General features: G+C 45.3%; 1 protein-coding gene across 2 annotated transcripts in view; it reads right to left on the bottom strand.

The window, feature by feature from the left end:
• The window catches only part of LOC139410777 (neurogenic locus notch homolog protein 1-like), a 52,980-nt gene that overhangs the window by 6,604 nt on the left and 18,692 nt on the right, over positions 1–27,684 (bottom strand). For both annotated transcript variants that reach the window (XM_071156269.1, XM_071156270.1), the window contains exons 4-28: positions 25,497–25,835; positions 24,136–24,258; positions 23,591–23,824; positions 23,145–23,300; positions 22,166–22,351; positions 21,905–22,018; positions 19,969–20,082; positions 19,421–19,654; positions 19,164–19,274; positions 14,834–15,026; positions 14,484–14,629; positions 14,221–14,334; positions 13,285–13,404; positions 9,003–9,155; positions 8,514–8,742; positions 8,054–8,255; positions 7,549–7,702; positions 7,172–7,356; positions 6,538–6,670; positions 5,773–6,030; positions 3,441–3,553; positions 2,697–3,268; positions 2,029–2,460; positions 1,565–1,713; positions 202–415 (exon numbers count right to left, since the gene is read on the bottom strand). In XM_071156269.1, coding sequence (XP_071012370.1) covers positions 202–415; positions 1,565–1,713; positions 2,029–2,460; positions 2,697–3,268; positions 3,441–3,553; positions 5,773–6,030; positions 6,538–6,670; positions 7,172–7,356; positions 7,549–7,702; positions 8,054–8,255; positions 8,514–8,742; positions 9,003–9,155; positions 13,285–13,404; positions 14,221–14,334; positions 14,484–14,629; positions 14,834–15,026; positions 19,164–19,274; positions 19,421–19,654; positions 19,969–20,082; positions 21,905–22,018; positions 22,166–22,351; positions 23,145–23,300; positions 23,591–23,824; positions 24,136–24,258; positions 25,497–25,835 — 4,978 coding nt within the window. The remainder of the gene's footprint in view (positions 1–201; positions 416–1,564; positions 1,714–2,028; positions 2,461–2,696; positions 3,269–3,440; positions 3,554–5,772; positions 6,031–6,537; positions 6,671–7,171; positions 7,357–7,548; positions 7,703–8,053; positions 8,256–8,513; positions 8,743–9,002; positions 9,156–13,284; positions 13,405–14,220; positions 14,335–14,483; positions 14,630–14,833; positions 15,027–19,163; positions 19,275–19,420; positions 19,655–19,968; positions 20,083–21,904; positions 22,019–22,165; positions 22,352–23,144; positions 23,301–23,590; positions 23,825–24,135; positions 24,259–25,496; positions 25,836–27,684) is intronic.

Here is a 27,684-nt window from a genome sequence, read left to right as displayed (position 1 = left end):
CCATAGACTCTCTTCACCGTTCCACACCCTGCTATGACCAAACCCACGACAAACAAACCCTGTCCCCCCTCTTTCTCATCGCCAGCTACATCACTCAGTCCCATAGACTCTCTTCACCGTTCCACACCCTGCTATGACCAAACCCACGACAAACAAACTGGCAAAACAATGTGGTGGCGCATGGAAACCTGGGACACTTACTTCAATCCCACTGAATCCTCCCCCACCGGCTCCCTCCTCTTCTTCTTGTTGGGCTCACTGATCTTGAAGCCCTCCGGGAACCACAACTGGCCGTGCTCGCGACGACGCTTCCGTGAGGCGACCATCCCCACACCCACGAAAGCCAGGAGGGCCAGCCCAGCCAGGACTGCGTAGATGGGGTAAAGCTCAGACGGAGGCTGGGGGTCAACCTCACCTGGAGGGGGAAAGGACAACATAGTAAGGGGGACAGCGGCGCAGCCTGAGAACCCAGCCAGGCAGGCAGGCGCTGGGTTGGTCTGAGGAGGACTGATAGTCCAGCTCCTCTAGTCTAGAAAAACCCCTCCTGGAGCCCAGTATTCCACGGCCAGAGCTACAACAGGAATGATGAGCGCCGTTTGTAAAACAAGGTTGTTCCTATTCTGTAATAATCAGAATTGCTAACCACTTTTCATCAAATAGAGCTAGAGATAAAAAAAAAAATCTAAAACCACCACCACCTCCTCTCCCCTCTCAGCCCAGGGTACCAGGAGACAACTCTACCATTTCTACTTTAAGGGGAAAAAAGGGAGGGATTAATGAACTTCAAATTACTGCACGCGCTTTAAGCTGTAAAGACTAAGGATTTATTAGGATTTTCAAGATAACAAAGACTCCCAACTTCTAGCACACTCCCGATCAATTTTTCTTCTCTTTTTTTTTACTAACGATTTTGAAATGATAAACTCTCCCGACCCAAACCCTTAGAGATGCATAAAGTCCTGGTATTACATTCAGAAAGCTGAAGGTTGCAGCAGCCTTACACTGTGGGATGAAGTGTGTGTGTGTGTGTGTGTGTGTGTGTGTGTGTGTGTGTGTGTGTGTGTGTGTGTGTGTGTGTGTGTGTGTGTGTGTGTGTGTGTGTGTGTGTGTGTGTGTGTTAGAATGGTATGTGGATTGGGTAGGGGGCTGGATGAGTTGATTTACGGCAATTAACCATTTTGGAGCCTGAAGCCATTGGATTTACACACAGACTGCTGCATTGATTGTTTAGTCCATGTGATTCACTAGTACATTTGTTCCATTGTTGAATGAAATACACACTCAAAGAACACCATATCACCCTTTTGTGGTGTTGGAGGGTTAAGACCTAGGGGATGAATACCTTCTGTGTGTGTGTGTGTGTGTGTGTGTGTGTGTGTGTGTGTGTGTGTGTGTGTGTGTGTGTGTGTGTGTGTGTGTGTGTGTGTGTGTGTGTGTGTGTGTGTGTGTGTGTGTGTGTGTAGGGCTGAGGTATGATTAAAGGGGCATTTTAGGGGTGCAAACCTTGGGTGTTGCAGCAGTACCCTGTTAGTGACTGTTAGCATGGAAGAAGATAGAAACTCACTGTGAACAGCCTCTATGATGTAGGGAATATTGAGGTTTCCACTGGAGGCCAGGGCCCCCAGGAAGGCTGCTACATCAGTGGCACTCTGGAAGCACTCTGTGGACTGCTGAAAGCACTGGCGGTTGTCAATCTCCAGGTACACTATGGAGCTGTGGAGGACAGAGTCATATTATACACATTAGACCTGATCTAAAGCCCAGAGAGAAGGTTGTAGAGCACAATAGTTTCAGTTCACAGAACAAACAGAAGTTCTTAGAAAGCCAGACACTGATATATTTGTTATATAATCATCTATTGTGATGGAAAACTAATGATATGGAAGGCCAGTTTTCTTACCACAACAAATAGCTTAGTCCTTGCTTGACTTTCACATTTTAGATTCATGACAATGTGAGGTTTGCATGAAAATTCAGCTGAAATCCAGATTCAGAGGATCGTTTCCAGAACATTTCTCTAATCCTTACCCTTTGATCAGCATGGGGTCCAGCTCCCTGCGTCTGCGGCTGTTTTCACTGGCTATAGTATACAGGCTATTCCTCATGGAGCTGAGCATGGTGCCAGGGATCTCTGTCCAACCCACTGAGCGCTTTATGTTGTGTTTGTTCAGCTCCTGCTCACTGCCGTAGTACGGGTAGATCATCATCTCTCCCTTGGAGTCCTGCCGGAACACCACGTTAGTGTGGAGTACGCGGCTCAGCTCGCGCAGGAAGCCAAGCGAGTTGTTCCGGAGCTGGTCGGGCATGATGTGGACCAAGATGACCAGACGGCCCACCGCCAGCTTCTCTGGCATGTTGTTGGCACAGTCCAGACCATCCCACTCACACTCAGCGTTGTTGCAGCCCTGGTCACAGTGGCCGTCCGCATAGTGGTCTTTACAGTACTGGTCGTACAGAGGGCTGGAGAGACAAGAGATTAGAGTATCATTCAGTATGACTTTTAATGGAATGTATAATGATGAAAGAAAAGCTTGTATCTCTGCTCAGCCTTTATTCATCCTCTATTCTCTACAGCATTAGCTGAATCAGGTGAGTTATAGAATGTCTGGAGCTGAACCCTGCATAACCAGTAGCTCTCCATGTGGACTGGCCTCGCCTTAGCTACTATTCAGTGTTTAGACCCTGATGACACTCACTTGCACTGGCCCTCCAGGTTCTGACAGTCAAAGCCATCGTAGAGACAGCCGGCGTTGTTGCACTGCTCGTCACACTTCCCGTCGTTGAAGTAGCGCCAGCACTGCAGGGACATCGTGCAGTTCTTCCACGGGTCGTTGAAGTTGAGCGAGCAGTCGCCCCCGTCCCAGCCACATGCGTGGTTGTTACACAAGGTATCACAGAACTTGTTCCCCTTTCTTTCCTCACACTGGGGGATCTCACAGCTCACCTCCACCTCTGGCGGGGGCGTGATGTCACGGCCGAACCCACCCAGGAAGCTGTAGTCCAGGATGTGACATAGCAGGCCGTTGAAGTTGGTGGGGCATACGCAGTGGTAGTATGGAGCTTCTGAGCTGTACTCACAGGTTCCCCCGTTGTAGCAGGGGTTGGTGTTACAGGGGCTGTCTGTAGGGTATTCACACTCTGGCCCCGTGAACGAGGAGGGACAGAGACACTTGGGGCTCTTGTGTCCGGAGATGCAGGTGCCACCATTACGACAGTGGAGACTCCCACAGGAGTGGGCATCGTACTCACAGGTAGAGCCAGTGTAGCCCTGTAGAGGGGAAGGAGAGCAAATGTGTCAATCTAATACTACTAGTACTACTATTACAGTACATTTAATGAATGACAACACAGTGTAATACATCTGCTCAATGTCTTTATATACAGTATGCGTCTTGTATGCAGTATAATATGCCAGCAGCCTTAGTTGTGTGTGAACTTACAGGTGGACACTTGCAGATGAAGCCGTGAGGAGTGTTGCTGGCTACGGCACATGTCCCTCCGTTACGACAGGGTTTGCTCTTACAGCCGTCAAACACTGTGTCACAACGCTGGCCTGTAGGGTCACAGAGAGATATAGTTACATCAAGGACTGAATCCCCTTATCAATAAGCCAATCACAGGTTAACATTTAATGCCATATAGAGTAAATAATTCCAGTTGAAGTCGGAAGATTACATACAATTAGGTTGGAGTCATTAAAACTCATTTTTAAACCACTCAAACTATAGTTTTGTCAAGTCGGTTAAGACATCTACTTTGTGCATGACACAAGTAATTTTTCCAACAAATGTTTACAGACAGATTATTCCACTTATAATATCAGAATTCCGGTAGCTGTGGATCAATTTCAAGGCCAAACTTCAAACTCAGTGCTTCTTTGCTTGACATCATGGAAAAATCAAAAGAAATCATCCAAGACCTCAGAAAAAACATTGTAGACCACAAGTCTGGTTCATACTTGGGAGCAATTTCCAAACGCCTGAAGGTACCACATTCATCTGTACAAACAATAGTACACAAGTATAAACACCATGGGACCACTCAGCCATCATACCGCTCAGGAAGGAGACGAGTTCTGTCTCCTAGAAATGAACCTACTTTGGTGTGAAAAATGCAAATCAATCCCAGAACAACAGCAAAGGACCTTGTGAAGATGCTGGAGGAAACAGGTGCAAAAGTATCTATATCCACAGTAAAACGAGTCCTATGTCAACATAACCTAAATGGCCGCTCAGCAAGGAAGAAGCCACTGCTCCAAAACCGCCATAAAAAGCCAGACTACGGTTTGCAACTACACATGGGGACAAAGATCATACTTTTTGGAGAAATGTCCTCTGGTCTGATGAAATAAAAATAGAACTGTTTGGCCATAATGACCAACATTATGTTTGGAGGAAAAAGGGGGAGGCTTGCAAACCGAAGAACACCATCCCAACCGTAAAGCACGGGGGTGGCAGCATCATGTTGTGGGGGTGCTTTGTTGCAGGAGGGACTGGTGCACTTCACAAAATAGACGGCCATCATGAGGGAGGAAAATGATATGAATATATTGAAGCAACATCTCAAGACATCTGTCAGGAAGTTAAAGCTTGGTCGCAAATGGGTCTTCCAAATGGACAATGGCCCCAAGCATACTTCCAAAGTTGTGGCAAAATGGATTAAGGACAACAACGTCAAGGTATTGGAGTGGCCATCACAAAGCCCTGACCTCAATCCTATAGAAAATGTGTGGTCAGAACTGAAAAAGCGCGTGCGACCAAGGAGGCCTACAAACCTGACTCAGTTACACCAGCTCTGTCAGGAGGAAGGAGACAAAATTCACCAAACTTATTGTGGGAAGATTGTGGAAGGCTACCCGAAATGTTTGACCCAAGTTAAACAATTTAAAGGCAATGCTACCAAATACTAGTTGAGTGTATGTAAATGTCTGACCCACACGGAATGTGATGAAAGAAATAAAAGCTGAAATAAATCAGCTGTCAGAGCAGTTTACCGATCACTGCACCTGTACACAGCCCATCGGTAAATATCCCACCCAACTACCTCATCCCCATATTGTTTTTATTTTTGCTCTTTTGCACCCCAGTATCTCTACTCGCACATCATCATCGGCGCATCTATCACTCCAGTGTTAATGCTAAATTGTAATTATTTTGCCACTATGGCCTATTGATTGCCTTAACTCCCTAATCTACATTTGTACACACTGTATATCGATTTTTCTTGTTCTATTGTGTTATTGACTGTTTTTGTCACACTCCTTTGCTTTATCTTGGCCAGGTCGCAGTTGTAAATGAGAACTTGTTCTCAACTAGCCTACCCGGTTAAATAAAGCTGAAATAAAATAAATATATAATAAATAAATATACTATTATTCTAACATTTCACATTCTTAAAATAAAGGGTTGATCCTAACTGACCTAAGACAGGGAATTTTTACTAGGATTAAATGTCAGGAATTGTGAAAAACTGAGTTTAAATGTATTTGGCTAAGGTGTATGTAAACTTCCGGCTCATCTCTATCTTCTGGTGCTATATACTATCGAAAAACAGTGACGAGGTGTTATATATATTTTTTTACTGTTGGGATTTCTCCTGCAAGTCCAATGATTTGTCTCGAAAAAGACAGAAAAATGTCAGACTAAATTAACTTAGTTTGTTCTTGCTTTCCCAAATAAACCCCATGAAATAATTGGAATTGACATGAAACTAAACCCAACCCCACTCCCAAGTCACTCTCCAGCCAACATGTCTGATGGTTATATATGTTACCTGTGTATCCGGTACGGCAATCACAGCGGTAGTTGTTGGTGAGCTGGACGCAATTGTGTGTCCCGCGGGTGTCACATGGGTTGGACAGGCACTCGTTGACGTCCCCCTCACAGCGCTCCCCTACGTAGCCGGCGGGACAGATACAGTGGTAACCTCCCACCCTGTCCACACACTTCCCCTTGTTGAAGCACTTGGGCTCGTTGGTGACGGGGTCTGTGAAGGGGTTGCAGTCGTCTATGTTGATCTCACAGTGAACGCCTGCGAGGTAGAGGACGGGCGGGAGAGAGCAGAGGAACAGTCAGCCTCTTCTAAAGCACTCAGCTGGGACACCACCACATGGGATCAAGAAGGTTGGATGTACTTACTACCTGTACTTGTTCAATACATCTTTTCATTTACCGTTTCAAAATGTTTCTCTTGTTTGTTTCTATAAAACCTTTTTGGCTACATTCATTTCACCAGTACTTTAGCTGACCAACAAGACACACTCCCTTCATGTCCGGGAGAGAAATCAATCCCGTATTTGACGGGGACGAGAGTTTCGGACATGTGCTGGACGCTGTTAAGCCCTAATTAATGAAGTGTGGTGGATTGAGAGCGAGAGCGAGTGAGAGAGAGAGAGCGGAGAGGAACAGTGGAGACCGGGGGGAGAGAGGAATAGATGGAGAGAGAGTGGGAGGCTGGAGAGGAGCACAGAAAGAGGGATAGAGAGAAAGAGGTGGGTGGTGTGGAAGAGTGTGTGGAGGTGGGTGGCAGGGCCCTGACCTTGGGTTCCCCTGGGACAGGAGCATTTGTAGGTATTGATCAGGTCAATGCAGGTGCCTCCGTTCTGGCACGGCTGGGAGAAACACTCATTGATCTCATTGGAGCAGTTGGTGCCGACGTATCCCGGCACACACTAGGAGAGGAGAAGGAAAAGATAAATCAATGAGTGACATGAAACAAGGCTGTTTCTGTTTACCTGGTTGTTTTGCCAGTTTTCTGCACAGGACAGCAAATCCTCTCTCATCAGAGATCTACATAAATGAACAGTTTGTGAGTCTGTTAATAAACAACCTTTTGTCATCAGTTTGGATACAGAGTTTGATAGGACTTTTTTTTTAGAAAGAACACCCACACACTCATTTATTTTCTGATTTAAATCATTCAATGGAAAGTGAGCATGACTGACAATGTTTCTACAAGACCAAGACCAGGAAACACACACTTTTTTGGCCACATGAATCATTGTTCGGTCTAGGTATCATTTCTACATTAGGCTACATTTGTTATGCATTTCACCCAGCACCTGTGAAAAATTGGATTCAATTAAATTTGATGTAACTTAATTAGGACAATTCTTACCAATCGGATGTAATGTGCATTAGTGACAGTGCTGTGTTCCTAGTGAGCAGCCTACCTTGCAGGAGTACCCTCCTAGAAAGTCAGTGCAGGTGGCTCCGCTCTGACAGGGGTTGGGGATGCACTCATCCACCTGCTCCTCACAGTAGCTGCCTGTGTAACCTGCCTGGCAGTGGCAGTAGTGGGTGTTCCCCGCATCCAGACACTGGCCTGAGTTACGACACAGAGCAATTACCTCCACACCTGGAGGGCAGAGAGATGGGGAGAGGAAGAGAGGGGAGATCAGTATGTAGTCTGTGTTTTGTTAGTGGTGTGAAATTAATTGCATAGTGATGATTGAGGCTAACACAAACACACACACCTCAAACACACACACACCTCATACATGCAGAAGGACAGACACACAAACATCCTCCTTCACACCCCCAGTGTTACCTCTCTGTTTGGCTGCCACCTCGCAGGAGACGCTTGGCACATCACAGTAGAGCCCTGTCCAGCCAGTCTGGCACTCACAGCTGTAAGTAGTGCCAGTCTGCCAACAGGTGCCCCCGTTCTGACATGGGGACGAGTCACACCAGCGTACCAGATTCTGAGGAGACACACACACCATAGACAGTTAGCTGACAGGGGGACATGTTTCTGTAAGTAAGCATGTACACTGTTGTTTCACAGATACAAACATTACCCACTGGGCACAGACATAAATTCAATGTCTATTTCACGTTGGTTCATCGTAATTTCATTGAAATGACATGGAATCAACTTTGATTCAACCAGTGTGTGCCCAGTGGGCTGTAGCTTATAGCTACAGTTATTTATACCACCTTTATTTAGCCAAGTACATGATCCATAAAAGCACATTTTACTTGACAATAACAACCTGGTATATAGCCTACAGTTAGTCTACTGTAAAGTCAGCGTGACTGGGCCTATACTGTACCTGGCAGTTGAGTCCAGTGTAGCCCTGGGGACAGATGCACTTGTAGGTGCCATAGCTGTCCTGGCAGGTGCCTCCGTTCAGGCAGGGTCTGGAGTCACACTCGTTGATGTCGTGTTGGCAGTAGCTGCCAGTGAAGCCAGGTGGGCACAGGCAGGTGTAGGTGTTGATGCCGTCCACACACGTCCCACCGTTGAAACAAGAGCTGTTAAACAAAACATCCACAAAGCAATACCAGACGTGTCATTCAAAAAACAAATTCAAGTCCAATTAGTGAAATGAATTGAGAGTGAATATCCTGGGCTATAATGGGATATTTGAGTCATTCAACTGTCTGCCACAGGGGGCAGAAGTGGACAAGAGAAAGTAGTTTGGAGATGCATTCATCGTTTGTGACAGAGACGCAACAGGCCACGTGAGGATAGAGAAATCCAAACTAAATAGGAATTCAAGCTCCCTTTACCTCTCAGTGCAGTCGGGTGTGTTGTTCTCACAGTGTATCCCACTGAAGCCAGGTGGGCAGGTGCAGGTGTAGCTGTTGACACAGTCTGTACAGTTGGCTCCATTCTTACATGGGTTACTGTCACACTCGTTGATGTCCTCCTCACACTTAGTGCCACGGAAACCAAGCAGGCAGGTGCACGCAAAGTTGTCCACCTCGTCCCGACAGAATCCTCCATTGCTGCAGGGGTCTATGGGGGAAGAGAGCGGGGAGATAGGTTAGCTTATAACTTAGCAGACTGGCTGCAACTCAATAGTCTTGACTAGCTTCCTTTCCTTATGTTTTACTGACATGAAAGAACATGACAGGATTTATAGAGATGTGGTGGCCTTTCACCTATCTGTCATGAAATAAAAGAGACAGGGGGCCACTTTAGAGTATTGAGACACGACCACTGTCTCATTTTAACCTGTTTTTATGATGAAGTCTTGAAGATGATAGGAGACTTACTGGGTTTACAGTCGTCAATGTTGGTCTCACAGTTGCGGCCAGCATAACCGGCCTTGCAGCCACAGCGGTAGTTGCCTTTGGTGTTCTCACAGGTGGCCCCATTGAGACAGGGGTTCTTTACACACTCGTTAATGTCCACTTCACAGGTCTGTCCTAGAGAGGGTAGAGGAAAGGAGAGAGTGGAGAGGTTTACTACACAGCACTGAGATCCTTTGCCCATTTTCATAATTTTATATAGACATATTTGGTATGATAACATACAGATAACCTAATACAGATAACGTACATATACTGCCTTCAGAATGTATTCATACCCCTTGACTTGTTGCATTTTGTTGTGTTACAGACAGAATTCAAAATGGATTAAATCGATTTTATTTCACCCATCTACACACAATACCCCGTAATGACAAAGTGAAAACATGTTTTTAAAAATTGTTGCAAATTTATAAAAAATGAAATACTGAAATATCTAATCTACATAAGTATTCACACCCCTTAGTCAACACTTTATAGAAGCACCTTTGGCGGTGATTACAGCTCTACATCTTTTTGGGATTGTACAGTATCTGCCCATTATTATTTTTTTAATTCGTCAAGCTCTGTCAAGTTGATTGTTGATCATTGCTAGACACCCATTTCATGTCTTGACATAGATCTTCAAGCAGATTTAAGTCAAAACTGTGACTAGGCCACTCAGGAACATTCAATGTCGTCTTGGTAAGCAACTCCAGTGTATAATTGGCCTTGTGTTTGAGGTTATTGTCCTGCTGAAATGCGAAATTGTCTCCCAGTGACTGTTAGAAAGCAGACTGAACCAGGTTTTCCTCTAGGATTTTGCCTGTGCTTATAGCTGTATTGTGGGTTTTTTTATCCTAAAAAACTCCCTAGTCCTTGCCGATGAAAAGTATTCCCATAACATGATGCAGCCACCACCATGTTTGAACATATGAAGAATGTTACTCAGTGATGTGTTGTGTTGGATTTGCACCCAAACATAAAGCATTGTGTTCAGGACATAACATTCATTTCTTTGCCATATTTTTTGCAGTTTTACTTTAGTGCCTTATTGCAAACAGGATGCATGTTTTGGAATATTTTTTATCCTGTACAGGCTTCCTTCTTTTCAATCTGTCATTTAGGTTAGTGATGTGGAGTAACTACAGTGTTGTTGATCCATCCACAGATTTCTCTCATCACAGCCATTAAACTCTGTAAGTGATTTAAAGTCACCATTGGTGTTTTAAAGTCACCATCCCTGAGCAGTTTCCTTCTGAAAAACCTCTCTGGTCTTTGTGGTAGAATCTGTGCTCAAAATGCACTACTCGATTGAAGACCCTTACAGATTGTATGTTGTGTGAAGGACATTGACCTCATCCCGTCAGTTGAGGATGCCTGGTCTTTCTTTAAAAGTAACTTCCTCACCATTTTAGATAAGCATGCTCCGTTCAAAAAATGCAGAACTAAGAACAGATATAGCCCCTGGTTCACTCCAGACCTGACTGCCCTCGACCAGCACAAAAACATCTTGTGGCGGACTGCAATAACATCGAATAGTCCCCGCGATATGCAACTGTTCAGGGAAGTCAGGAACCAATACACACAGTCAGTCAGGAAAGCTAAAGCCAACTTCTTCAGGCAGAAGTTTGCATCCTGTAGCTCCAACTCCAAAAAGTTCTGGGACACTGTGAAGTCCATGGAGAACAAGAGCACCTCCTCCCAACTGCCCACTGCACTGAGGCTAGGTAACACGGTCACCACCGATAAATCCATGATTATCGAAAACTTCAACAAGAATTTCTCAACGGCTGGCCATGCCTTCCGCCTGGCTACTCCAACCTCGGCCAACAGCCCCCCCCCCCCCCCCCCCCCCCCCCCCCCCGCAGCTACTCGCCCAAGCCTCTCCAGGTTCTCCTTTACCCAAATCCAGATAGCAGATGTTCTGAAAGAGCTGCAAAACCTGGACCCGTACAAATCAGCTGGGCTTGACAATCTGGACCCTCTATTCCTGAAACTATCCGCCGCCATTGTCGCAACCCCTATTACCAGCCTGTTCAACCTCTCTTTCATATCGTCTGAGATCCCCAAGGATTGGAAAGCCGCCGCAGTCATCCCCCTCTTCAAAGGGGGCGACACCCTGGACCCAAACTGTTACAGACCTATATCCATCCTGCCCTGCCTATCTAAGGTCTTCGAAAGCCAAGTCAACAAACAGGTCACTGACCATCTCGAATCCCACCGTACCTTCTCCGCTGTGCAATCTGGTTTCCGAGCCGGTCACGGGTGTACCTCAGCCACGCTCAAGGTACTAAACGATATCATAACCGCCATCGATAAGTACTGTCGACAGTACTGTGCAGCCGTCTTCATAGACCTTGCCAAGGCTTTCGACTCTGTCAATCACCGTATTCTTATCGGCAGACTCAGTAGCCTCGGTTTTTCGGATGACTGCCTTGCCTGGTTCACCAATTACTTTGCAGACAGAGTTCAGTGTGTCAAATCGGAGGGCATGCTGTCCGGTCCTCTGGCAGTCTCTATGGGGGTGCCACAGGGTTCAATTCTCGGGCCGACTCTTTTCTCTGTATGTATCAATGATGTTTCTCATGCTGCGGGCGATTCCCTGATCCACCTCTACGCAGACGACACCATTCTATATACTTCCGGCCCGTCCTTGGACACTGTGCTATCTAACCTCCAAACGAGCTTCAATGCCATACAGCACTCCTTCCGTGGCCTCCAACTGCTCTTAAACGCTAGTAAAACCAAATGCATGCTTTTCAACCGTTCGCTGCCTGCACCCGCACGCCTGACCAGCATCACCACCCTGGATGGTTCCGACCTTGAATATGTGGACATCTATAAGTACCTAGGTGTCTGGCTAGACTCTAAACTCTCCTTCCAGACCCATATCAAACATCTCCAATCGAAAATCAAATCAAGAGTCGGCTTTCTATTCCGCAACAAAGCCTCCTTCACTCACGCCGCCAAACTTACCCTAGTAAAACTGACTATCCTACCGATCCTCGACTTCGGCGATGTCATCTACAAAATTGCTTCCAACACTCTACTCAGCAAACTGGATGCAGTTTATCACAGTGCCATCCGTTTTGTCACTAAAGCACCTTATACCACCCACCACTGCGACTTGTATGCTCTAGTCGGCTGGCCCTCGCTACATATTTGTCGCCAGACCCACTGGCTCCAGGTCATCTACAAGTCCATGCTAGGTAAAGCTCCGCCTTATCTCAGTTCACTGGTTACGATGGCAACACCCATCCGTAGCACGCGCTCCAGCAGGTGTATCTCACTGATCATCCCTAAAGCCAACACCTCATTTGGCCGCCTTTCGTTCCAGTTCTTTGCTGCCTGTGACTGGAACGAATTGCAAAAATCGCTGAAGTTGGAGACTTTTATCTCCCTCACCAACTTCAAACATCTGCTATCTGAGCAGCTAACCGATCGCTGCAGCTGTACATAGTCTATTGGTAAATAGCCCACCCATTTTCACCTACCTCATCCCCATACTGTTTTTATTTATTTATTTTTCTGCTCTTTTGCACACCAATACACATAACCATCTGATCATTTATCACTCCAGTGTTAATCTGCATAATTGTAATTATTCGCCTACCTTCTCATGCCTTTTGCACACAATGTATATAGATTCCCCTTTTTTCTACTGTGTTATTGACTTGTTAATTGTTTACTCCATGTGTAACTCTGTGTTGTCTGTTCACACTGCTATGCCTTATCTTGGCCAGGTCGCAGTTGTAAATGAGAACTTGTTCTCAACTAGCCTACCTGGTTAAATAAAGGTGTTCTCAACTAGCCTACCTGGTTAAATAAAGGTGTTCTCAACTAGCCTACCTGGTTAAATAAAGGTGTTCTCAACTAGCCTACCTGGTTAAATAAAGGTGTTCTCAACTAGCCTACCTGGTTAAATAAAGGTGAAATAAAAATGTAAAACAATTTTAAAAAAGAGATGGGGTAGTCATTCAAAAATCCTGTTAACCACTAGTATTGAACTTATTGACTCAAGACATTTCAGCAATAGTTTTTTTGTTGTTGTAATTACCAAGATTTTCTACAAGCAAAATTCCACTTTAACATTATGGGGTATTGTGTGTAGATCAGTGACACAAAATCTCAATTGAATAGATGTTTTATTCAGGATGTAACACAACAAAATGTGGAAAGGGTAAAGGGCTGGGAAAACTTTCTGAAGGCACTGTACATGCATAGGAATTACATATCATCTACTGTAAATATATTGCTCGCTCACCTTGCCAGCCCTCTGGACACACACAGGAGAAGCTCTCGTAGTCTTCAGACTCCTGACACTCACCTCCGTTCTTGCAGGGCTTGGGGCTGCAGGGTGCCAGCAGGGTCTCACAGTTCTCACCTATCACACACACACACACACATTTTTAGATAATGGACATGAGCTGTTCAATATTATTGTTCTCATATTATTATCGTGTCTAATATTATTGTTTTCAGAACCAGAGTATCATAACTGGAAGTAGTGGGTGTCTGGATACTGGATAGATCGCCCTACATAGATAATGCTTTTATTGGACATTTAAATACACACTTCATTCAAGAGGCTTCTTGCCCACAGTGAAAAGGTCTGTGAGTGTTAGAGAGCAGAGCTGTTTGGGCCCACGGAGACATTTCCCTATCTGTCTGTTTCCACGACACCCAGCACGGACAGGAAGCAGGCTGGAGTTTCCTGCTATTGTCAAGGCATTTGCTGTTCTGTGAGACAGGAAGTCTGCAAACAGGAAATGTGACAAGCAGCTGGGCCGTTCAGTTCCCACCCCTCCGTCACACAACCAGAGTCACTATTATTCCAGCTCTCAACGCAGGGTGGAATTTTCCAAAAAGAAAACTCAGGGAATAGATAAAAAGGTTGCCCAAAGGCAGTCAGTCCATCATTATCTGTTTTTCAAATAATACGAGGGAGGAATGGATGTGAGGACTTCTTAAAAATATTTCCCTGTACTGTTATCAGGGACACAACGTCAACACAACAGATGCTGGAGTTTTAGCCAAGAGGAAGTCTTGCTGCTGGACATTCATTGACAGCTTGGTCTTCCGGAGCAAGTTTTTCCTGTATGTCTAATGCCTTAGAGAAGCTAGAACAAGGAAATACCAAATCATTACGCTTAGATAGACAATCAGACATATATTTCACAATAGCCAAATATGTTCATACCGGTATATGGCAGTAGGCAGTTGCACTTGTACGCAGAGACATCATCGATGCAGGTCCCTTGGTTCAAGCAGGGATTGGAGGCACATTCGTTAATGTTGGTCTGACAGCTTGGACCTGGAATCAAAAGGTCAAGAAGTTATCAAGCACATGAGTTTGAGTTAAGAGTTAGGGTCAAATAGATCAAAACAATACAAAATGTATTGATGGTGGGAGTGCAATCTCGAGGACCATACACACGGACACACACACACACACTTACTCACCAGTGAAGCCGATTCTGCAGGAGCAGACATATCCGCTCGTCATATCCTTGCAGGTGCCTCCGTTCATGCAGGGGTTGGACTCACACTCGTTGTTGTTGATGTCACAGTTCTTGCCACTCCAGCCATTGTCACACAGACAGTTGTAACTAAGGAAAAGATGGGAAAGCTCAATATCAGAGTAACAGACACTAAATTCCACTTTGAGTCCTCAAATCCACAGCTTTTATGAATACTTAGGAATTTACTGTAGATATATTCATACCATACATGTAAGGAAGATTTCTAGATTTAAACGAGACACAACTTAGTGATTTCCTTGGCATTGAAACAGATGAGAAAGACAGACTCACCCATTGACTTTGTCCTGACAGTGGCCATGGATACACGGGTTGCTAAGGCACTCATTGATCTGGGAGAAGCAGGTGGTGTCATGGTAACCCTCTGGACACAGACAGGTGAAGCTGTTGATGCCATCGATGCAGGTGCCACCGTTGTGACACGGGTGTAGGGCACATTCGTCAAGGTTGATGTTGCACATGGTCCCTGTGAACCAGAACCCATTAAGATGTTTACTTCTCTGACCTCTCGTACAGTAGTGTCTCAACTTTATAGCACAAGGAACATTTACAGTGTCTTAATGGGTCATCGGGCCACCACGAGCCAGAACAGATTCAATGCACCTTGGCATAGATTCTACAAGTCTGGAACTCTATAGGGGGGATGCGACACCATTCTTCCACCATAAATTCCAACATTTGGTGTTTTGCTGATGGTGATGGAAACGCTGTCTTAGGTGGCTCCAGAATCTCCCATAAGTGTTCAATTGGGTTAAGATCTGGTGACTGAGACAGCCATAGCATATGGTTTACATCGTTTTCATACTCATAAAATCATTCAGTGACCCCTCGTGCCCTGTGGACAGGGGAATTGTCATCGTATGGGGTAATAGCCATGGTAGCCTGCCCAGGATTTTCATACATGACCCTAAGCATGATGGGATGTTAACTGCTTAATTAACTCAGGAATAGGGTTGCACATTTTGGGGAATATTCAGAGGTGGAAACTTTCCGTGGGAATTAACGGGAATATATGGGAATTAACGGAAATACATTCAAATTAATATTAATACCATTTAAATGTAGATGTTTTTTGATTGGATATATTTACCATATCATATGGAGACAGAAACATAAACATTTAACCTTATCATAAGTAATTGCAAATGATTAAATCCTTCCAATATACATTTTTAAAAACTATTTAGTTATGAATTGAACTTTAATTAAATGAGTTGACTCTTCACATGGGATGATTTCACTGTACATCAAAAGAAAGGGAATATTGAATGATCCCCAACGATCCATCACAACACATAAAAATGTTTTCAACATAAATCTGTAAAATGATAGTCTAGAAACTAAAGCTTTGGTTGTCTTCCTCTCAGGCTTCCATGTCTTCTCCCTGGACCTCCTCAATGTCCACCTCTTGAACATCAGACTCTGAGGCCTCATCTTCACTGTCACTTTCCAACCTTGTTGAGGATGGCTCGTTGTCAGGCTCAAAAAGCCTCAAATTTGCCCGGATGGGGACCAACTTTTCAACCCTTGTATTGGTAAGCCTGTTGTGTGCTTTGGTGTGTGTGTTCCCAAACAAGGACCAGTTGCGCTCTGAGGCGGCTGATGTTGGTGGGATTTGGAGGATGGAGGCAACAGGGGAAAGAGCCACAGATCCAAAGTCCATTCCACCAGGTGGCTGATGAGATATGTCGGCACGACTGCCATATTGCAGCTCCATCCTAAAGCCCTTGCTTGGAAGTGCACTTCGCCAGACAGCCAAGAACCTTTCCCTCATCCAGGCCAAGGTGGCGAGACAGGGTAGTGATGACACCATAGGCCTTGTTGATCTCTGCACCAGACAGGATGCTCTTGCCAGCATACTTGGTGTCCAACATGTACGCTGTGGTGTGTATGGGCTTCAGGCTGAAGTCTTCAAGCTTTTTGATGTATTTCAGGACTGCAGTTTCCTCTTCTTGGAGCAACAGTGAAGTGGGCAGGGCAGTATGGATTTCTTCTCTTACATCTGCAAGCAGAGTCTGAACACAGACAGGATGGCATTGTCTCCCTCAATACATGCAATGGCTACTGCTATAGGTTTCAGGTTGCTTACCACTCTCTCCCAAAATACATCATCCAGGAGGATCCTCTTTGATGGGGCTGTCCATATCGGCAGACTGTGATATCGCCATTTCTTGGAGAGACTCCTTCCCCTCCAGGAGACTGTCAAACATGATGACAACACCACCCCAATGGGTGTTGCTGGGCAGCTTCAATGTGGTGCTCTTATTCTTCTCACTTTGCTTGGTGAGGTAGATTGCTGCTGTAACTTGATGACCCTTCACATACCAAACCATTTCCTTGGCTCTCTTGTAGAGTGTATCCATTGTTTTCAGTGCCATGATGTCCTTGAGGAGCAGATTCAATGCATGAGAAGCATAGCCAATGGGTGTGATGTGAGGGTAGGACTCCTCCACTTTAACCCAGCAGCCTTCCTGTTCGCAGCATTGTCTGTCACCGGGTGCAAATACCTTCGGTGGTCCAAGGTCATTGATGACTGCCTTCAGCTCATCTGCAATGTAGAGACCGGTGTGTCTGTTGTCCCTTGTGTCTGTGCTTTTGTAGAATACTGGTTGAGGGGTGGAGATGATGTAGTTAATTATTCCTTGCCCACAAACATTCGACCACCCATCAGAGATGATTGCAATACAGTCTGCTTTCTCTATGATTTGCTTGACCTTCACTTGAACTCTGTTGAACTCTGCATCCAGCAAATGAGTAGATAAAGCATGTTGTCTGGTTGGATGGTGTATGCTGGGTGAAGAAATCTATTCCAATAAACATTGCATGTGAGAATCAGAGGTGAACCAGTTGCATACACAGCTCGAGCAAGACATTCATCAGCATTTCTCTGACTATGTTCCTCCATTGAGTCAAAAAACTTCTGATTCCAGGAGGACCATGAACTGTTGCTATCGATAAGGTGTCTGATTAATCATTTTCACATCGAATAGAAGTAGAGGGACTTTTGTCGGAGGTTGCTTGTTGTGAGCAGTGAGGGAACTTCATGCACTTTGCCAGATAATTCTGCATCTTTGTTGCATTCTTCACATATGATTTGGCACATTATTTGCAAATGTACACCGCTTTTCCTTCTACATTAGCTGCAGTGAAATGTCTCCACATCAGATAGTGCCCGTGGAATTTTCCTGTAAAAATTAGATTTTTTATTTTTTTATATATATATATATATATATATATACAATTCCATGTACAGATAAATAGTTAAGCAGTCAGATTAAACAACTCCTTTGTAAGATAAATGTTTTAAAATGAAACATGTTTGGAAACAGGTGAATTAACACTCCTCAGTTAGCAGGCTCAAGCAAGCTAAAATCCACATGGTAGCAAAAACTAACTAGCAGTTAAGTTAGAAATTATTAAACACACTTTGCTGTACGCTGCTATTTACTAGTTAACAAAAAATCATGTATGTCATTAAATATATTCACCCCACCCAGTATTGTAATCAAAACTTACCAGAAAGCATGTAGTCCTTGGCTCAGACAGTGTAGTAGTGTGGGCTCAATAGCATCTCATTAGTGTGCAAGATCTTGAGAATCAGCTGTACATGTGATGGAAGAATGCACTGTGCATGCAGAGGGTTGCAATTCCATTGAATTGAGGATAGTTTAACCAAAATATGCCACAAGACCTAGAATTGCCTTATGTGTATCCCACAAAAAAGGTTCACTGTTATAAGCTAACTTTTTTGATGAATTTAAGCTAAATTCCCCAAATTCCCGGGCTTAACTTCCCATGGACATTTCCCTGAAAGTTTCTGATCTTTTGCAACCCTTGTCAGGAACCACACCTGTGTGGAAGCACCAGCTTTGAATATACTTTATATCCCTCATTTACTCAAGAGTTTCCATTATTTTCAGTTTGTCAATTACCTGTACAAATGAATAACACTATGGTTAGAACTTATGAAACTTTGAACATAATATCATGTAGTAATCTTTGGAGTTGGTCACAATCCATGAAGATATCATTTTGAAGTAAAACACAAAGCCCAACCCGTACTACACCAGACAATGGACCATACAATGGGCTCTATATCCCCACAGTAAATGTATCCACCTAGAGAAACATGGGATTTTTAAGTCCGGTTTTGTTGGCCACTTGAAATGACGCCGCCATTCAGCGGGTGCCACGCATAACATAAAGAGAGGCCATTTAGCCCTAAAGCATGGACCAACTTCCTCCCCCTTTTAAAATATCAACTTTCAGGAATCTTTCAGGGGATCTTTCCTCCAGTGAAATCCCGGGTGAGTGTTGGTCCTTTCAGAGCCTGGTGAGAGAGGCCAGCTTGTGTGTCTAGGCAACAGGTTGGAGGAGGGGGGGGTCTGGAAAGTGACACGGCCACAGAAGGCCTTAAAAGGAGTGCATTCGCTTACCATCTGTCATCTCTCTCCCTCTTCCACCCCTCCACCCTACCCTCTATGCTCTTGTTTGTCCTGCCTTCACCTGAGAGGTCTGAATAGGAGAGGTAGGAGTACCCCCTTCAAATCTCAACCTCGGTAGCCACAGTCAGACAAACTGGTCCCCTACAGTATCTACTTACCGCTGTAGCCGGGCTCGCAGGCACACTCGTAGCCATTGATCTTGTCGAGGCATGTCCCGTAGTCACATGGCTTGCTCTTGCAGTCGTCCAGGTTGACTTCACAGTTTATACCTAGAAGCAAAGAAATTAGCATCAAAGTTTCTATAGTAACATTTTCACAGATTAAAGTAAGTCTGTGTGTCGAGGACAGTTTCGAGCTTAGAGAAGTCTTTTAGTGTGTGTGTGCTCATGTGTGTGCATGCGTGCGTGCGTCTGACCTGCGGTGCCCATGGGGCAGGTGCAGATGTAGGAGTTCTCGCGGTCCTGGCAGATGCCTCCGTTCCGACAGGGCTGACTCAGACACTCGTTAATGTTGGTCTCACACAGCCGGCCCGTGTAACCAAGGCGACAGTAGCAGGTGAAGGAGGCCAGGCCATCCTTACAAGTACCATAGTGACAGGGGTCCGAGAAACACTCATTGATGTCGGTCTCACAGTGTTGCCCCGTGTAACCTGGTAGAAAGACATGGAGTTTGTCACTTTAGTCTAATTTCTCTCCATTCTATTCAGGAGCCAGAAAACATTCAATAAGTTTTAGTTTATTTTGAAATCTATGTTTGTTGTTTTGTTGTTGTTTTTATGCTCCTGCTAGTATCACTGCTCTTTATTAAGCTTACATATCAGCCCCAAGGCCTTCATCAGATCTTTTGTGAGTGTTTTTAATTTGCACATTGCTCCACCCACATCTGTTCAATGTATTGAACGGGATTGGAGTCGAGGGAAAATAAACGTGTGTTACCAAATATAACAAGGTTCTGTTTTTATACCTTCAGTGCATTCACAGGTGTACTTATTGGGGCCATCTGTGCACTTGGCGCCATTCTTGCAAGGCGTGCTGGAGCACTCATCAATATCTATCTGGCAAAGGTTCCCAGCAAATCCTGGAAAAACAAGAAGATGTAGGGAGTGAGTGAGTGTGTGTGTGGTTCATTAGAGGGATCTTACCAAGCCCAAACTATGCCCACTCTATCCCTGGAAGCCTACATACATTATGATGAAAGCCCTCAATGACAGAGATGGCTGCATATGAATCAAAATGCCTGCCGTACTACAAGCTTACTGTGTTCTTTCCTTCTATTCCTTTTCACCACTGCTCCCAAAAGGGGGGGGGGCTTCCAAGGCCTCATGACCAGGGGTGAAAGACAAAGGGGGGACTGTCTGCTCAATGTAATGCAAAGCCGAGCCAGTTGCCTCTTTTGTCCCCCAAAACTTTTCCATCACAATGTGCATTATCCCATCCTGCTCTGCCCACTTTCCCCGCCCGCTTCTCCCACCAGGGTTAGCTTGACCTCTGAACTCAGCTATTCAAATCCCTCATCATTTAAAATCAACCAGCAGGCTCCCTTATTTTCTCTAGTCATTCTAATCTCTGTTTTTATTTCTTCTTCCAACTTCTGTCGCAGGAACGTACAGTGTTCAGTAGTCACACATTTGAATTCTACGTGGTAAAAAGAAGGATTCTATCTGATAAAGAACACACAGGTGGTCTAAGCCAAACTGCCAGCCAGACACCAGTTGTCACTAATCCAAATAGGAAGTGGCTACATGGCTATCTGTTAGCTCTGCTCCATTCACAACACAGGGTCCTTTCAATTTTCACTGTCCATCCATGCTAACGCTAATATTACCTCACACACACCTCCCAGAGCCAAAGAGGGGATTTAGCCCGGGCTTCTGGAATCACACATTTCAAAAGGGACGAGTGGGGTTTCCATGGAGATGATGTGTACAGAAATTAAAGGAGAGAGGACCATACCCTACTCCGGCCTGGGTTTACACAGGAACAAATTTACATCACAAGCAGGCAATGGGGACCCCAAAATCCCCCGCCTCTACCCCATAACCCCTCTAGAGCATAACCGTCTGTGCGTCTCAGTCCCCTCCCGTACCCCAACACCCCCTCCCACTTTCACTACTGTCTCATTCAGGCCTCTCTCCTGCCCCCCTTACCCCATCCCCATCCCATAGATATGGGGGCTTTTCAACAGCTAAGCTCTAGTGTTCTCTGCTGTACTGCTCTACTGTTAACTGCACTTTCTCAACACAAGGAGCCTCCTGCCTTTCTCTCTGAGCTTTTTTTGATCAGAACCAACTGAGTACTGCCCTATTTTCCATCAGAATTACTTCCACCTCAATAGCCCTGCTGAAAGAATGAAAACAAAAACAAATTTTAGAGGCTGAGAAACCTTGTTCAGTGTCGGTCAGCCTCACGTTCTTCTATCAGAGCATTCCTGTGCTAACAAAACCCTCAATGCCTCTCGTCACATGCTGTAGTCCAACCCTAATGGAATCCCTATAGAAATACCTCATGAAATCATCTAGATTCTACATGCACCAAATCACTACACACAAAACTCAAACCTCACCACAACAGCTTCTACAACTACACAGAAATGTAATACATGAAAACACAACACTATTTCATCTGATATTCTTAGTTAGACGTTATCTCCTTAATTCTCTCTCAAATAACGTTATTGTGGCTAGCTACATCCAAACCAAGTTTAAGTGCACACTCATCAGAGTAAAACCTTGTTCTAAGTGAAAACTTTGTCAAGCCCTTCCTTATGGATTTTCCTCCTCGTCGGGCGCTGGCCTGCTAAAGCCTGCCTGAGGGCAGGGATTAGAGTCTGCCTCCCGCGCCCATCCAGTCCAGGGGGGTGATCGACCCCCCTCAGACCGCCGCAGCGTCCCGGGGCTCACCTGTGGGGCACTGGCAGTGGAAGGTGTTGATCTTGTCGATACATTTCCCATTGTTCAGGCAGGGGTTGTTGGCGCACTCGTCAGTATTGATCTGGCAGAACAGTCCCTCATAGCCTGTAGCCAATTAGCAAGGGAAACAAGACACAGGGCCAGTTAGTTAGTTAGTTAACCATGAGATTTGTATAGTAACATTGACCGTGCCTGACTTTAAAGATATAAGTTTAGATTGCAGCCATCCTTTGATCAAAATGGTGTCTTTACCTGGCATACAGATGCAGTGGAAACCTCCTATCTGGTCCAGGCACGTGGCTTCGTTCTGGCAGGGGTTGGAGAGGCACTCGTTGACGTCGTGTTCACATCGAGCTCCAGAGAAGCCGGGCTGACACTTACACTGGAACGAACCCTTGGTGTTCAGGCACTTCCCTCCATGCTCACAGGGGTTGCCACCTAGACACACAAAGAGACATGGAGTGAATCTTAACAAACATGTTACAGGGTGTGCTCCTTCACAATGCTGTGTAGTGGTTGCTACCTGTCTGCCTCTCTGCTGTGTACGGGTTGCTACCTGTCTGCCTCTCTGCTGTGTAGGGGTTGCTACCTGTCTACCTCTCTGCTGTGTAGGGGTTGCTACCTGTCTGCCTCTCTGCTGTGTAGGGGTTGCTACCTGTCTGCCTCTCTGCTATGTAGTGGTTTCAAAATGTCTGCCTCTCTGCTGTGTAGGGGTTGCTACCTGTCTACCTCTCTGCTGTGTAGTGGTTGCTACCTGTCTGCCTCTCTGCTGTGTAGTGGTTGCTACCTGTCTGCCTCTCTGCTGTGTACGGGTTGCTACCTGTCTGCCTCTCTGCTGTGTAGGGGTTGCTACCTGTCTACCTCTCTGCTGTGTAGTGGTTTCAACCTGTCTACCTCTCTGCTGTGTAGGGGTTGCTACCTGTCTACCTATCTGCTGTGTAGGGGTTTAGACCTGTCTACCTCTCTGCTGTGTAGTGGTTTCAACCTGTCTGCCTCTCTGCTCATGGCCCTCCTGCTACTTGGACCCTATCGGGCTGATTTCTACCGGCCTCCCCTCAACCCCTGTCAGCCCTGGCCCATGAGTGGGTTTCTGATCTCTGAGGTCGAGGAAATCACATTTCTAGTTCTTGACTAACCAAGCATAACGAAGCCTATGAAGAATAAAGCCAATTCCTATATTAATCTAATGTGTGTTTCTGAAAGCATCCCTCAGTGGTCTGAGCTTAGTTACCTAGTGAGCATTCGTCAACATCCTGGTCACAAGCGGCGCCAATGTAGCCAAGGGGACAGGTGCAGATGGCCTTGCCATTGACGGGGTTGGTGTCACAGTTAGAGCCTTTCTGACAGGGGTTACTAATACAGGCGTCATCCAGGTGACACAACAGACCTGGCACAGCACAAATAAAACAGGAGATGTTGATAGGCGTAACAGTTATTTACTTCGTTAGTTATTTATTTAGTTATTGTTTTTCAACCTTATAATAACTAGCTATAGTAAATACAGTGAAAATATATGCTGCTGGCACTGTAAAAGGAAAGGCTACCAATTTAGTATCACTGTTGTAAACACACGAGATTCAGCATAAAATGGTGGGAGATATACAAGTATAAAAAGCTCAGGGTCAGAACAACTAAAAAACAAGGAGAAATGCAGAAGACCAAAGTGCTTTGGCTGACCTGTGCGACCATGGGGACACTCGCAGAAGAAGGACGCCACTCGGTCATGGCAGATGGCACCCTGATAGCAGGCGGCATTGGCACAGTCGTCAATATTCTCCCCACAGTCATCGCCCGTCCACCCGTTGACACAGACACACTGGTAGGCACTGTAGATGTTGTGGCACGTTCCACCGTTCTGGCACGCGTTGGGCATCAGTTGGCACTCGTCAACGTCCTCTGTACAGAACTGGCCTATAGGGGAGAACAAGGAGGAAATGCACTTGTCAACAGCGCACCGTGCACCCAAATGGGTCAACGAGAGCCAATGAGAGCCAATTAATAATAATGAAAAGAAAGGGGACTTCCACTGTGGAGTTCAGAGTAGGGTCAAAGTTATCCCATAAAGACTGATGCAGGGTGATACAGTATATGTTTGTATTCACCTCATGATCTAGGTTAGGATTGGGGGTTAGTAATCTGATCCTAGATCTGTATTCATGAGCAACTTCTACCAGGAGTGTAGAGAAGAGTGGGTGGGTGAGGCATACTGTATGGTTGGTTACCTGTGAATTCTGGTTTGCATTGGCAGTTATAGGTGTTAACCCCGTCCACGCAGGTTCCTCCATTGCGACACTCGTGTCCTGGACAGTCGTCAATGTTAGTGTCACAGTTCTGACCCGAGAAACCTGGAGAGGACAGGACATCATGTTAAATACACACATATTACACACTGTTGTTTGTCATCTCAACAGAAGTGATCATGTTAGATTTGCATGAATAAAGAGGGAATATCAAGGAAGCCTATTGGATATCTAAATATGTGTGTCTCTTTGGAACATTCTCTTTGATTCTCCTAGTTGAAAAAATGCCTGGTTGGTTTCTTTCAAAACAAGGGAAGTGAAACTCTTTTACAGTTAATGTGGTCAACGGCCTCCTTCTTCAGAGGGTAATGAATGGCAGCGGTGGCAACCCTCCTTGAGTATGTGGCAGTCAGAAAAACAGCCAGCCACACCACAGCTACCCTTCCTGCCCTGGCATTACACAACACACCACCACACTATTGTTTGGCTCCCTGACTGCAGAAGAAAAAGACAGGGACATTTAATAGGCAATACTGACAATTTTGTGGAAGTAGAATCTGAGCACCATTGGATTGTTGACAATTAGAGTACTTGTCTTGATTCATAATATAAATGATTTTTCTTTGGTACTGAAGTTACTGTGAGAACCGTCCAAAATAGTGTGTAAGGCACAAAGACAGTGGTATGGCGCTTGCTAGGAGCTCAGTGGAGGTCTGTCTATCCCAGCCTGGCTATAGAGCAGGGTGGAAGTGGTGACGTGATGGGTGGGGAGCAGGGAGAGGGGAGAGAAGATGACAAGTCCTGGTAACCTATAGGACTAGCAGGCTCTACTTTGCTGTGAGAATGTTGTCTCTCCGCCATTTCCTCACAATAAGGCCCAATGCTTTCCTGTTCACACACACACGCACACGCATACGCACACAGCACTGTGGAGCCACTACAAACAGCTCTCACACACAAAGCACTATGGAGCCACTGTACACACAGTTTCTTCCTCCTGCACTCACATCATGACCAGCCACTAGACAACAGAGAACAGTACTGCTAGTTTAATTCACAGTGGTTTTGGATGTTTGACTGAGTCAAGATGGCTTGAAGTGGGTAGACTGGCGGAGAAAACACTTAGCTGCCCCTAAGTGGAAACGGATTGCACAAGTTGAAAGTTCGTACAGGATCAAATCCTAACTTTATATAATCTCACATAACTGAAACTTTTTCATAGTTGAATAGACTGATTGTAAATGGTTCGGGATACAAGCGCCTGCTAAATGACTAAAATGTCATGTAAATGTAGGCTTCTGCTCATAGTGGATCAGACGGGACCACATTAAACCGAGCAGTACCTGGCACACAGGAGCATTCGTAGGTGGTGTCTCCCTTCTGGACGCAGGTGGCCCCGTTGTGGCAGGGGGAGGGGTTGCACGGTAGGTAGCGGGTATCGCAGTGCTTGCCTGTGTACTCTTGGGGACACTGGCAGCGGTAGGTGCCCACCTCGTTCACACACACCCCTCCGTTCTGGCAGGGCAAGGGGCTCTGGGCACATTCATTGACATCCTGCTTGCAGGTCTGACCGTAGAAGAAGGGGGTGCAGGAACAGATGTAGTGGGACTCGAAGGGGGTGCAATGCCCGCCGTTGGCACAGGGGTTAGAGGCACAGGGGTCTGCCTGCTGGCACTGCTTACCTGGAGGAGACAGACACTCATCTTGTAAATAAAGGATGAAACATTTAATAAATTCACGATTGTAACTTTATTTACATTAGGGCTCTCACAATACAATATTATGGCGATACTTAGGTGCCGATACAATATGTATTGCGATTCTCACAATTTTATATGTATTGCGATTTGATACTGTGGTTTTATTGCGATTTGATGTTCCAAACACATTGCTCACCATATGTCTGCTACAGACAGACAAGAGCCATGAGAAAACAAGGTTTGATCAGTTATGGAAATAAAAATGCTGAAAACAAATTTGCTCCCTATTTCAAAAAAAGATGGAGAACAAGCTACAAAGGACAACTACTGGAATTTTGGTGCAGGTACAGCCAACTAGCACAAAAATTATATTGCGATATTGTCAAAACGATTCGATGCAATTTATCGTCAAAAATAATATCCTGAGATGTAACTGTATCGATTTTTTCACTCATCACTAATTTAATGTACAGTCATGGCCAAAAGTTTTGAGAATGACACAAATATTAATTTCCACAAAGTTTGCTGCTTCAGTGTCATTAGATAATTTTGTCAGATGTTACTATGGAATACTGAAGCATCATTACAAGCAATTTAATAAGTGTCAAAGGCGTTTTATTGACAATTACATGAAGTTGATGCAAAGAGTCAATATTTGCAGTGTTGACCCTTTTTTTCAAGTTGGAAAAAATTTGTCAGAATTTGTGGGTTTTTGTTTGTCCACCGCCTCTTGAGGATTGACCACAAGTTCTCAATGGAATTAAGGTCTGGGCCATGGACCAACATATCGATGTTTTGTTCCCCGAGCCACTTAGTTATCACTTTTGCCTTATGGCAAGGTGCTCCATGATGCTGGAAAAGGCATTGTTCATCACCAAACTGGTCCTGGATGGTTGGGAGAAGATGCTCTCGGAGGATGTGTTGGTACCATTCTTTATTCATGGCTGTATTCTTAGGCAAAATTGTGAGTGAGCCCACTCCATTGGCTGAGATGCTTTACTGTTGGCATAACACAGGACTGCTGGTAGCGCTCACCTTGTCTTCCCCCGGACAAGCTTTTTTTTCCAGATGCCCCAAACAATCGGAAAGGGGATTCATCAGAGAAAATGACTTTACCCCAGTCCTCAGCAGTCCAATCCCTGTACCTTTTGCAGAATATCAGTCTGTCCCTGATGTTTTTCCTGGAGAGAATTGGCTTCTTTGCTGTCCTCCTTGACACCAGGCCATCCTACAAAAGTCTTCGCCTCACTGTGCATGCAGATGCACTCACACCTGCTTGCTGCCATTCCTGAGCAAGCTCTGTATTGGTGGTGCCTCGATCCCGCAGCTGAATCAACTTTGGGAGATGGTCCTGGCGCTTGCTGGACTTTCTTGGGCGCCCTGAAGCCTTCTTCACAACAATTGAACCGCTCTCCTTGAAGTTCTTGATGATCCGATAAATGGTTGATTTAGGTGCAAACTTATTGGCAACAATATCCTTGCATGTGAAGCTTTTTTGTGCAAAGCAATGATGACGGCACATGTTTCCTTGCAGGTAACCATGATTGACAGAGGAGAACAATGATTCCAAGCACCACCCTCCTTTTGAAGCTTCCAGTCTGTTATTCGAACTCAATCAGCATAACAGAGTGATCTCCAGCCTTGTCCTCGTCAACACTCACACCTGTGTTAACGAGAGAATCACTGACATGATGTCAGTTGGTCCTTTTGTGGCAGGGCTGAAATGCAGTGGAAATGTTTTTTTTGGGGATTCAGTTCATTTGCATGGCAAATAGGGACATTGCAATTAATTGCAATTCATCTGATCACTCTTCATAACATTCTGGAGTAT

This window comes from Oncorhynchus clarkii, chromosome 6 (genome assembly GCF_045791955.1).
Source record: "Oncorhynchus clarkii lewisi isolate Uvic-CL-2024 chromosome 6, UVic_Ocla_1.0, whole genome shotgun sequence".
Taxonomy (NCBI): Eukaryota; Metazoa; Chordata; class Actinopteri; order Salmoniformes; family Salmonidae; genus Oncorhynchus; species Oncorhynchus clarkii.
The sequence above is the reverse complement of the archived record's forward strand: the minus strand, read 5'-3'. Positions and strand labels throughout refer to the sequence as shown.